This window comes from Epinephelus fuscoguttatus, linkage group LG23, assembly GCF_011397635.1.
Source record: "Epinephelus fuscoguttatus linkage group LG23, E.fuscoguttatus.final_Chr_v1".
NCBI classification, from domain to species: Eukaryota; Metazoa; Chordata; class Actinopteri; order Perciformes; family Serranidae; genus Epinephelus; species Epinephelus fuscoguttatus.
This window is the reverse complement of record NC_064774.1, coordinates 31,500,294-31,513,332: the sequence shown is the minus strand read 5'-3', so window position 1 is coordinate 31,513,332 and position 13,039 is coordinate 31,500,294. Positions and strand designations below refer to the sequence as shown.

General features: G+C 41.1%; 1 protein-coding gene across 9 annotated transcripts in view; it reads right to left on the bottom strand.

Moving 5' to 3' along the window:
• Positions 1-2,153: 2,153 nt before the first annotated feature.
• ehbp1l1a (EH domain binding protein 1-like 1a) overlaps positions 2,154-13,039 on the bottom strand; it is a 62,293-nt gene continuing 51,407 nt past the window's right edge. For 8 of the 9 annotated variants that reach the window (XM_049569577.1, XM_049569579.1, XM_049569583.1 and 5 more), the window contains 11 exons: positions 12,910-13,003; positions 9,799-9,965; positions 9,632-9,680; positions 8,994-9,503; positions 8,838-8,892; positions 7,910-7,953; positions 7,702-7,813; positions 7,485-7,584; positions 7,114-7,187; positions 5,488-5,602; positions 2,154-5,245 (listed from right to left, as the gene is read on the bottom strand). In XM_049569577.1, coding sequence (XP_049425534.1) covers positions 5,152-5,245; positions 5,488-5,602; positions 7,114-7,187; positions 7,485-7,584; positions 7,702-7,813; positions 7,910-7,953; positions 8,838-8,892; positions 8,994-9,503; positions 9,632-9,680; positions 9,799-9,965; positions 12,910-13,003 — 1,414 coding nt within the window. In that variant the 3' untranslated portion in view covers positions 2,154-5,151. The remainder of the gene's footprint in view (positions 5,246-5,487; positions 5,603-7,113; positions 7,188-7,484; positions 7,585-7,701; positions 7,814-7,909; positions 7,954-8,837; positions 8,893-8,993; positions 9,504-9,631; positions 9,681-9,798; positions 9,966-12,909; positions 13,004-13,039) is intronic. The other variant, XM_049569578.1, reaches the window with a different exon arrangement.

Below are 13,039 nucleotides of genomic sequence, written 5' to 3'. Positions count from 1 at the left end.
CATTTAAAACAATCTGTTAAAGAAAAAGGTGCCACCCCTTTCTTTTAAACTTTTGGCCATAAAAGATAAACACAATACATAAATAATGAGTGCAATAAAGTTTAATTTAAACTGACTCCACTAACATACATAAAGTGGGATATACTTCTACACCATACCGTACGCTGTAGCCTGACGTGCACCTCCCCAGAAATGTACTGTAACTACACATCGCGGCAATGCAGACATCCTGTCTATTTTTGTGAGCTAAAAACCATTTCCCTCAGTGGAAATTAAGCTTTTATTTACTTTTTTTCACAGATAAGAAACAATAAATGATATTTTAAGTGTTGTGTGGGATTTATCCTGGCTTCATATGATTAGAGGAAATTTCCACTAGTTGCTAGGCTAATTTATACAATGTAAAATGCCATAGGCTTGTGCTAATAACATTAGCATGTTGTATTTGTGGGGAAAATGTGTCCAGCAAAAGACAGATGCTTTGTCTGTAAATCCTGCAAGGTATGATGAAGCCAATTTCAATAGTGGTTAACCCTAACCCTAACCCCATAATTTCCATTAACTTAAAGAGGCAACAGACAGCATCTTTTCCTAAATATATCATGATGAAAATAATGTGGGTTGCACAGGGTAGTGGCCACAGTAAAATCAGACTATCAGCGTTTACATAGGTTACGTAGTGGCTTTGCAATAAGCTTCTGCCACCGGTGCTGAATTTTCGCAGAACAAATCTGCTTTACAGCAGGAAACGCGTCATGTATTGCGAAACTGGTCGGTCAGCCAATCAGGGACTGGAGCGGGTCCTTATGAGGAGTTGCATGAGATAGTTGAGTCACGAACACAATGGCAGATGGACAAAGTTTGGAGATAAGTGAAAAACAGCCTCCCAAAAGAAAACAAGCTTCTCTGTCTGAGGAGGTGAGGATGCACAAAAAGGAGAGTGATAAAAGAAGAGGAAAAACAAGAGTAAACCTCAGTCAGGCGTTAAAGAGATGGAGGGAGCTCCAAGACCAAAGAGGCTTCAAAACCGATGTCCAGCTAGCTTTCTCTCTAATGGATCAGTAAGTAACATGGCTAAATGTTAGCTAGACCAGAGAGGACTGTACTGTACTGGCTGCTAGTTAACTCCTAGCTGGCCAGCATCGCAAATCGCCGCAACCAGGGACCGGGTAGCGAGTGTTGGTCAGCTGACATCCTTGTTGCATTCTACGGCAGCCCTCCCCACCCTTCCTTCTGTTCTCTTCTCATGGAAGCAGCTGTCGACTAGACTCACAAGTCAGTCTTTAGACGCTTTGCTTAACTAAAGGTGGAGATCTCTGATTGTCTGGTGGCGAGACTAGCTGTCGACAGACATCACCCAGCTAAAATACGCCCAGCTAAGTGAACACTGGACTTTGTTTCCCATTCAATTTGAGCTCCAACCGGCCGCATCATCTCCATACGGTAGCGTTTATTCTAGAATGGGGACTGTCTACATGTGCATATTGGTATAATTCCACTATGTCTACTGTTGTTTGTACTTATACTGTACATATTGGTATCATTTACTGTGAGTTGTTTGTACTGGTACTGTGCATTCTGCTAGAATTATTTGCATTACTATTTGCTTTTTCTTCAGATAAATCTGATAATTGTTGCTTGGTCTCTTTACTCATTTATTTAGTAGAGTGTCCACACACCTTCTCATTCTACATATACACAGAGGTATACTGGTGGCTTTATAGCCTTCATTTTATTTAATTTAGAGAGTCTAATAGAATCATTTTATTGATTATCTCTGATCCCCACGGTCAATTTGGTCGTTGCGACAGTGCAATGCAACACCACTGACGCTAGGTGGCGCCAAGCTAAAAAAAAAAAAACGAATCCTATCTGTTGCCTCTTTAAGTAAGAATAACTAATATTTGTATTCATTTGGATTTATTAGTTTACAAATAATTTGTTTTCCCTCTTTTCTCTTGCAATAGATTTGATTCCTCACATGCAACAGCTTATAATAAATGTTTTTGCTGTATTGCTAGTATAAATGACCCACAAAAACAGCAGCCATCTAGGTTCAAATAAGCCAACATCTGCCTCCAAAACCCCCATGGTCCATGCAATAGATTTAATTTTTTTAATACAATACTATTAAATAAAACTGCACAAGACTGTAAAGGCATTCAACTCTTTTGTATTTTCCAAACTTTACAAATAGTGCAAATGTAACATAAAAACCACAAATAAAACAGCCATTCTCTTAACAGGTTGTAGCTAATTCACACAGTGGCGGTCAAAGCTGCTACCACCAGCAATTATGGCAACATGAGAACTGCAAACCTTTAAACACAAAATAAAACCTCAGGCCCAGAAATGTCACTGTTACACAACATCCTTGTGCTGGAGTAAAAACAGAACTTTCCAGTGCAAAAACAAAACACAAGAAAAAACATCCTACATGTACAAGTCTCAAAGACATCTTCTGATGTCACTGTCACGAATATGAATGCAGTCTCTGTGTTGGATTACAGAGAGGCTTGATGCTGCTGTACTGTAGGAACATTCTCTACACAGATGGAAGTTAAATGTTACAATAATGAGGGCTACAGGCTTTGGTTAAAACACATACCAATATGGCAGACATACTGAATCTGTGGCTGCTCTGCCAGTTGATATGTCTTGAATAAATAGTAAAACTTTAAATGAACCTAATAATTTAGTTAAAGGGCTCTGATCTGTTCCATGGCTGCTTTCCTTGTCCTTGCATTCCATTTGCACATTTATCCCATCTCATAATATGATGTAAACATCGCAACATCTCAAACATCACAATCAGACTGCATTAGATTTCTCATTTCCAAATAGCTACTGTAACAACAAACATGAAAATGAAAAACTGCATTAAAACTTAGGGAAATGAACTTTGTTATTTACAGCCATTTATGATGTAGCACATCCTTCAGTAAGGCAACTGTGGTGACTAACTGAATACTCAAAAAGAGTTCAGTGTCTTTAGGACAAGACTATTATTTGTCGTATGTGCCCAACACTTTAACCATGACCGCACATTTTTCCAAGACCTTAAGGGGAACTCCAGTATATTTCAGCCTGGACCACATATTTTCCCATGTTTTGCATATAAATGACTTGTGGGAAAAACTAGTTTTGGAATTGGTCCATTATTCAAAGAGAGCACTGCAACTGGCAGTGGCGAAAACAGGCTGTAATGTAACCCCTCGTGGAAGGTGCACCTGGTCAATTTATGTCCATTAAATGTGCTTGATTCTGCAACTGACAGATTCAGACTTTTACAACGAGTGTCTGACAACATTACAGAAAGAACCCTACAGAGAAAACGTTTTGCGTTCATTTTGCTTGTACCGGTCTGTTTTGTGTCCAAGTCTCAATAACGAGAAGATTTGTTCTAAAATCTCACACGAAATGATTTGTTGCAGGAAGAAAATAGTGTGAGGTAACTTCTTGCAGGAAGAAACGGCGCAAGGTGACTCGTTGCAGGAAGAAAACAGAAACACAAGTGAAAGTTGGAGAGAGGAGGGCTGTATAGTAATAGTTTGCCTGAGCACAGAGAGCATATCTTACTCTAATCTAAAAGATTGTCAGTGTCATGGCTGAATATCTAACTGATTTCAAAAATGTGAAAAAGTCTGCAACATTTCAGACAAGACGTGGCGAGACCTGGATACAAAACAGATGGGAACAAGAGAAAAGGTACAGCAAAAACATTTCAGTTCTTTGGAGGGTCCTTTCCATAATGTCGTCGGACATTCATAACAATCTGAACTTGTCTGTGGTAAAAACAAACACTTTTAGTAGATGTAAATAGTGCAAATATGCCCCAAGTGGTAACATTGCAGCCTGTTTCGCCGCTGCCTGCTGCAGCACTCTCTCTCAATACTGGACCACTGTCAAAAAACAGTTGTTTCCACAAGTCGCTTAGACCCAAAGATGACGGAAAATAGGGTCTAGGTAGAAAAATATCAGGGTTCCCCTTAAACCCAAATTAATTTGTTTTCATCATGTGACGGTTATGAAAAGTACTGACAAAAAGATGACTTCCTGCTGATAGAGGCAACAGATTTTAAAACAATCCTACGGATGTTTTTAGAAGGCAATGGCAAAGTGTATTTTAATTTTCAATTTGGAGCAATCTTGGAACCAATCAGCTATCTGTCTGATGACGATTTGGACTTTGGGGGCAACTGCCAATACTAGGGGATTCTGGTGTAGCCAGCATGTATCAGAGTAATGGATCTGTGGGTCAAGACTTCCTTATCTCACCCGGTAATTGTTAACAGTCCAATTAGCAACTTGAAATGCAATATACAAAAGGAAATCAGAATGCCTCCCATACAAAATCTTGTTCTGTTGCCTCCAGATTCTACATTCATATGCAGATGTGTTTATAGATTTTCTACACACCACTTGGAAGACTTGTATTTCTCAGGGTTTCAATGATACATGTGACAGTCATACAAACACTGAATCCTTGTAGTAAAGCTGTTGGCCTTAACGAACAAACACTGATCAAACCTACTCTCCTGTTTTTGGCAGCCCATATCTATACCAGACATTTCCAGTCTCACACACGCTTTCAATCAAACTCATGTTACATTCCCAATCACTCTGTAACAACAGAGTGATCACTAAAAACACAGCAGAGAAACTGCAAAGCAAACAGTCCAAAGGTAGAAGCAGCTCTCTGAGGCACTGATGCCTCTTCTGCTCATTGGGTTGAACATCCTGTAGAGTTTGCTACATGGACGATGCAATAATTTTCTGGAAATTACACCACTGCCCACTTCAATTATCTTGATGTGTGGTCATTAAATGGAGTGTGGTGCCACATTTTAAGACAGTCAAAAGGGAAAGCAAACCAAAGTGAAAGCTGATTCAGAGCTTAAACATTGCAGGCATTTCTCAGAGCCTCTCTCTGGTTTGGGGCATCTGAGTCTCCACTGGAAATATATCCACCTCACATTGGTTCAGAAGTACCCTCCTTAGGTCAGCTGTGTCTAAATGTCCTCTTTCTGCTGACTTCAAACCACACCAATCAATGTGACCACACATGATTGTCCTATTATTCGTTTTGATTTTCAGCTATCCTCTTTCAGATTTGGTGACCCAACACTTTGTCTCTGGAGGTTGATGGGATCACTGCATCACACACTTCTCTTTCTGCTGTTTAGCATACTTCCTCCTCCGCTGCTCCAGGCCTCGCTCCAGACGCTCGTCCTCCTCCAGAGCTCTGAAGACAAGGAGAGAGGACAGTCACAGGCTGTCTACACATGTGTTTCAGTCATCCATCCCACACATGTCTAATGGAGCTGCATAGACTACAATGGATGCGTTCAGCCACAGTGCTGCTGCAATATGTTTGTCATGTATGTACAGTATGTGTGCCCATGTAGACTGATGTACCACCAATGTCACTTCTCCACCTGCAGTTTTAGAGCCAGTACAAGAAACAGCACAGTAAGCGTGTCTCACCCTCTCTCCTTGGCGTCTATATTGTGGACCAGTTCATCTCTCTGGTTGACCAATGACACCAGCTCCTGAAGTAGCAGCTGCTCTCTGTGTTTATGGGCCTGAGTCTTCTGACCCTCTGCATCACAAAGACAACAAACAAATGAAAGGATCAGATGTGAGAAGGATGAGAATTCAGAAAGTAAAAAATGGAAAATGAAAGTTAGGACCCTGCAGCCCACACATCCTCAGTTAATTTGGTATTTAAGCAAGACACCTGTCCATTCACAAATTTGCATGTCTATATATATTTCTGAGCTGTTTTTGTCATGAGTACCTTCACACAGAACATGAATATTATGCAGCAAAAAAGCAACATTTTTTGTTGTTGTTGTTGTTGTTTTCAAATATATCATGTTGCACCTCTACTTGAGGCTGAGGACTATAAAACAAAATGTCTGTAGTCTGTAGTGACAGCCACTACAGTCTTGTCATAACAGCTGTTGTGACAGGCGAACCAAGACGTCAAACTTTATCACTACTTTCAACCTTGACAAAAGCAGCACATACCAGATCAACTCCTTCTGTTCTTACCTTACACAAAATTAAAATTTTCTACATGATAAATTAAAAAAAAATAAATCTGTTTTAATGATATTGCATTTACGAGAATCAGACAGATGCAAGGTCACAGTCACCTTTGACCGAAATCCTATCAGTTTATGACTGAGTCCAAGTGAACGTTTGTGCCTTATTTGAAGAAATTCCCTCAAGGCGTTCTTGAGATATCTTGTTCATGAGAATGAGATGGATGCAAGGTCATGGCAACCATTCTTTGACCCTTGACCACCAAAATCTGACCAATTCATCCTCGAGCACAAGTGAATGTTTCTGCCAAATTTAAAGAAATCTCCTCAAGGCGTTCTTGAGATATCGTGTTCACAAGGATGGGACTGATGCATGGACAACCCAAAAACAAAATGCCTCCAGCCACGGCTATTGCCAGCACAGAGACAAAAAAATGCCCAGAAACCCTGGAGGGACTGATGAATTAGTTTACACTAGCTTTGGCTGTAAAACAACTTGCCTCAAACAGACTGCCAGACACTGTTTTGGGTCAGCAGGACACTGGTAGTTGTATTTTCGTGTCATGACAAGTGGAACGCCCCCCTCTATCTCTTGCACCACCACAATTTGAAAATCCTTATCTTTGTACGAGGTGAGGTGCTTTGTACACTTTGTACCATTGTACACTTACCACTTTAACTGCAAAATAGAAGTCGCTCCTTTGTAAACTTTGGCCATGGTCAGCTTGAAATCATGTTATTTGCTATTTTTTATAGATCTAAGCTAAAAGGCATTTTATCTCCTGACAAACATTTTTAGAAGAAAGCTCTGAGGCTTCAATCACCCACAAGTTCCTCTTAATTCTGTAAAAATAACCCCTGGAGCTGCAGACACACACAAATTTAAAGGCACTTCCTTGGCACGCTTACATGAGAAGCTTGAGAATTTCTGTTTTAATTCCATGCAATATGACATAAGGTCATGAGCACAAGGTTACAACATAAGCATTCAACCACAGTTTTAGCATCAGTGTGTTGTGTTGTGGTGTGTTGAAGCACAATATGTTTTGCAGCAAAGTCATACCTTCAATTGCCATCATGTCCCTCAGCTCTTTGTTCAACAGCTCAAATTTTCTTTCCAAGTCTTGTTCCTCCAGCCTGTCAAACACAACAGAAACAGTACAATATGTGATCACATTTCCAATTTTTCTGAGTAATTTAAGTTGCATTTGAACCAACATGGATGAGTTGCTCCTTGTAGCTGAATTGTAGAAGTGTGGAAAACTGACAATTCAATGGCAACTGTACTACTCCCTCTGCTGAGGAAAACATGTAATGATCAAAAACTCCTGATGGACCTTGTGGTTGGAAAGTTTTATCAATTGTGAATACTGTATTGTAAATACTATAGTTTATAGAGCATATTTCTGACGATGTGTATTGTGGATGTCTTACAGTAGCTGCAGGTGGTCCTGCCTCCTGATTAAAGCATTCTTCTTGTTGACCAGTGTAAACCATTCCTGAATCAACCTCTCCTCCTCCACCTTGTCACTACCTGCAGAGGAAAATCATATTACTATACATACATGTGCTGTATAACCCCTCTGCTGTGCCTTTTATTTATAGTGCATCCATCTGTAGCCATGAATTGATTATCTATTGATTGTCTTACCTGTTCCCAGTAATTGTCTGAGTTTTCTCTCCACCACACCTGCTCTGTTATCAATATGATTTTGTTCTGCTTCCAGGGCTTCCATCTGACTCAGCACATATTGGTTGGGGTCCTAAATACATTAATACACACACACACACAGTTACCTACAGACAGTTTGACACAGGTCTAGATATATAATCCTACAGTGAAACAAATTATAACTGACCTGGCCCTCTGGTCTTCCCTCCTCAGACACAGCCTCTGTTCCCTCTGTGAGACACAACACAAATGAATTATACCACTTGGATGAATGACGCAAAGCTGAACAACTTTCAATTTCCAAATATAGTTAACAAAAGGTCAAGTTTAAAAAGGAGGATGTATTAATACTGTAAACCTGTAAAACTTCAATTAGTAGCCCCGGCTATTATTTGCTTAAATCACTGAAATCAATAGGCCTTTAGGCTTTTAATTCCTTTCACCCCAGACTGTTGCAAAGATCAGGAAATACAATCAAGTTGTTCATTTAAACTATTATGAATATTACTGTTTAAAACACGAGGATGATGGCATCCAGCATATTGACACAACACCATTTTATCCTGTTAAAACAATACTCACAACTTGGATTCATTTTTCATTAAAAACCCTTTTGATTCTTTTGATCTGAGGACCCTGATGGACTAAAGGAATATGAGTAACTCACAGGGTTACAACCCGGTTTTATACATCCGAAGAACTTCTATAAAAAAATGAACAGCTTGGCAACCAGACCAGGCATCTAATTGAGACAGGCCTTTATTTGTAGAATGTGTAGCCACACTGGGTTAGTAAAAGAGACTAGGCTTTTAATTTAAGTATAATGAAGGTATATGAAAACAGGCATATGATAGGATGCACCCATTTATTGGCTGAACATCAGTATCAGCTGATATTTGTCTAATTGACTGCCATCTGCCTATCGGCAAATAAGATAACATTCAATAAAGGCAGAGGCAGATGTTTTTCTGTTGTGTCGTATCAATTCAGCAAAACGGCCCAACATTTGTGGAAAATCTGGCAGTGTAAAAGGGGCTATTGATATTGGCCCAGACTTTCACTGTCAGTGCCTCCCTATCATATCAGATAGATATCTGTTTTTGAGGAGGACTCACCAGTTTCTGACTTCCTCCGGGTAATTACACTCTCTTCTTGACCTGCAACAACCTGCTGGGAAAAAAAGTTCCTCGTGGATCACTAATACGTTAAAGACAAAAATGTAATTATAAGATTTAAAAGGGATAAATGAATAAGGCAATAACATATCATACCACCGATATGTCTGCTTCTTCCACTGACCCACTCCTCCGCTGTGACCTACGCTTCTTCACCAGATCAGCGTCTTTGACATGAGAGAAACCAGTCTTGGACAGGAAATGAGTTCTTGGGGGTGCCACTGGTAACTGAGCCCCACCTGCCCCAGCAACCTGCAGCCGTTTGGTTCTGGGAGGTGGGACAACATCCCTGGTTTTACTCTCTGGCTCTGCTGTGCCTGTAGTCCCATTGGTCTCCAGACTTATGCCCTCCTCCTGGAGCCTCTGGGCACAGTAGCGAACAGTTGCTTCTGGGTCCTCCTCATTCTCCCGCTCCCCTGCTACAGCATAGCTGGACTCGCTGCTATTCCTGTCTATGTGAAGCACACTGAGCTCCTGGCCTGTGAAATGTGTGCGAATCTGGTTGAGGTAGGTCATGACAATGAGGCGGTCAGGCACTGCTAGCATGACCATGTCTGACGGTTCCATCAGCCTGGAAATGCCAAGTTCATCGAAGCAATCAAAGGCCTGCAATTTATAGAGAAATAGATGGATGGATGGATGGATGGATGGAGCAGATTAGGAATTATCAACCAACACAGGAAAATATCATAAATTACAGCTATGCTAATTTAAATCAATAGATGGCCAATTACCTTTTTGTTGTTGTGTTTGATGTCATACGGGTCCAGCATTTCATAATTACTACACAAAGAAAATAGCAGACATAATAAACACATAACCCAGTGTATGCATTAAGAGGAATTTTTAAAAAAAAAACATGTTTTTTTCTATGGACCAACTATTTTCAACTGTTTCTTACATCTTTTCTGGATGAAAGTGATGTAAGATGGCACAAAAGGCAAGGCCATTCCTCCAGGAGGTGCTGAAGTTTGTGATCTTCACTCCCTTATGACCCTGTGTGACTTCCTGACACCAGTCCAACAGAGACTGACTGGATGTCACTAAACTGGGACTGGGTGAAAAGCCCTGCAACACACATAATGACAATGGGGAATTACTCTGAGATAAATTACATAAGACAGTACAGTACATATAGTCTCAGAACTATCAAGTGAGTCAGTGCTTGTAACTGCATAAAGACCATTTGATGGCAGAGGAATAACACATTTGATACATGAAATATGTAGCATTATTGCCAGTTAACAGATCCAGCAGACACAGAGCAATATTAGCACTGATTAAGAGTTGTGTTTCTTTCCACCTGATCAGTGCAAGCCCAATATTCACTTTCCACTTTATTCACCAGCTCATCACTATCTTTGTCTACTGTTTGGTGCTGGACAGGTAGACAGTGAGTTTATTAGAGCTGTTTGGAAAACTGCTGTTTGTCACTGCTGAAAATTAGGTTAATGAGAATGGAGATTGCAGGTCATGAAACAAAAGCAATAAGCCGAAAAAGGCTAACAGTGTCCTCAAACCTGATGGGAACTGCAAAGGTGGTCATAATTCTTCACTCTGAGCATGGAGTGGCTTCCGGGGCTTTAGCCCTGAATGTTTTCTCAAAAGAATCTGAATCTTTTGGGTTTTAAAATACCTTCTAACTTTGTGTCAGTTTGATAATAACATATACCCATGCTGTTTATCCTACTATGCTATTCACAAAATACATCTTGGCCTAATATTCAAGACCACATTTACTTGGCTTTGTTGGGGATCCTTGATTTAGAAATTAGAGCAGCTCAGATTATTATGGCATGGATTTAATTGTTGCAGATCAGTCAGATTCATTCAGATACCTTCATTCCGTGAACTCTACTTCAGCATAGTATAACAAAAACAGGTTTCAGGATACGTAATGCTGTGTGCCTATGTTATATAACTTAAAATTAGTAACATCAAACTATATCTTTGCCTCTTTTTAGGTGGCAGGAGTTGAAATTAGTCATGCTAAACATTTGTTGTTATGTGGTTTTAGAAGACAGTTGGAGAAAAACTAGATACAAAATAGGATGTAGGCTCTACATGATGATTTATTTCCTTGGCAACTGTCATGTTTTCCCATAATGATGTACAGAGTTTTAGGCATTTTGTTATCTGAAATGGTAGTAAAAATAGTGCATATAGTTGTTGTAAATAGGAAAACTTGCTTACTTATTGCCTCACATTTGAATGCCACTACAAACCACTGAAGCTGCAGATACAGTTTACATCCATGTCTGTGATACATGGATGCTTCACACACATCTTCCCCCTGGCAGTAGAGAAGATCCATATAATCAGCACAGTTTAGTGACTCTAACGTAGGTTAGAGTCACTAATTCAGTATCTGAACAGTGTGTGAAATACTGTCATAATTAGGTTATGACGTATTGAGAAATTGCCAGAAGCATGTTTTGTGAGGTCACAGTGACCCTGACATTTGACCTTCAAATACCAAATTCTAATCAGTTCTTTCTGAAGTCCAAGAGGACATTTCTGCCAAATTTGAAATTATTCCCTAAAGGTGGTTTTGAGTTATCGCATTTAAAAGAATAAGACAGGCAATGGCACAGTGACCTCGACCTACAACTACCAAAACCTAATCAGTTCATTGTTGAGTCCAAGTAAAGGTTTGTGCCAACTTTAAAAAAAAACGTCCTTTTAGGTGTTCTTGCAATATTGGTCTCTAGTTTCGCAGACCGGGCGAGGCGGGCGCAGCGCTTCGCCAACTGGGTGTGGCCAGGCGGATTTTGCAAGTTTGGCACACCGTGCCCCTGGCGCAGCTATTCCTCTTTCCCACCTCCATCCTTCCTACCTGCGCAAGTCAGAAAGAGGGAGGAGAGAAGGCGTGGAGTGGGTTTTACCCACATCACACCAATCAAATGAGCCTCCTCCTCGCCCTTAAATGCGCCGCGCGAAGGCGTAATGAGAGTTTACTCAATTCGCCATGGCAGAAGAGAGCAGCAGCGTCAGACAGCCAAACTTCTCCCAGGAGGAAACTGATGTTTTGGTCCGGGAGGTCCAAGCTCGCAGTGTCCGAATATACGGAACTGCGAGCAGACCTCCACGGGCTGATGATGCAAAGGTAGCCTGGGAGGAGGTCACCACAATTGTAAATCAATGTGCACACATGCTCTCTCTTTCTCTCTCGCAGTTTCACTCTGTTTCTTTTCTTTTGACTTTTCTAAGATGACAGATGCTGAATATATACTCCCTATCTGATGCTGTGGCTGTTTGGGGTTGGTTGAGAGGGATGCAAACTCATTAGTTTGCAGCTGTGTTAATCAAAACAAGTTGGGTTTCCATTAGGCGTGCCAAACGGTGCCAATCCCCTTTGATCTGACATCAGATGTGACGGGACAGTCGATATAGAGATACATTTATGTGCTGATTGCAGATAGTTGCACTGAATAGTGTATTTTTGGGTATTTATTGCATCGTTAATGTACCTGACATTCTGGAAACCCGCCTGTGAGGTTTTGGTGACATGTGCGCACTGTCCGCCGGTCAGCCAAACTTCCACTTACACCGGTTGTGCTCCGCCTGCGCTGACAGTAGACCTGGTTCCAGCTGGCGAGCTTTTAGAGCACCTTCGGCGAAGCCTTTTGGCATGAAACTGTCACTGCGCCAAGCTGGATCTGTCGACAGCTCCCCCTGCTGCACGGTCACACCCATCTCAGCGCACCTCGGTCTGCCAAACTACCAAACTGAGTGCGCCTCGGGTTGCGCTGCTCGAAACTAGCTCTGCGCGGGGTTCGCCACCCTGCGCCACCCTGCGCTGCACTGGGAAACTAGAGCCCTTTGTGTTCACAAGAATGGGACAGAAAAGTCCCCCTAGGGGAGTATGCTGCCAGATCCCTAGGTTTGGGCTGAGCCCTGAACGTTCATAATGCCTGGCTCTGCCTCTGACTCCAAGGAACAACTTGCACATTTTAAAGTTATTTTATCAATTGCTAATATATGAATGCTGATGACAGCAACGTAAACATACTTCCAGAGTGGCAGCCCCATCTGTAAGTCTTTTCTGAGGTGTTGCTGGTTGATTGGCTTGGTGGAGGCCAGCAACTTGTGACTTCTCCCCTTGCCTAAAAAGACACAAAAAACAAGGCAAAGTGAAAAAT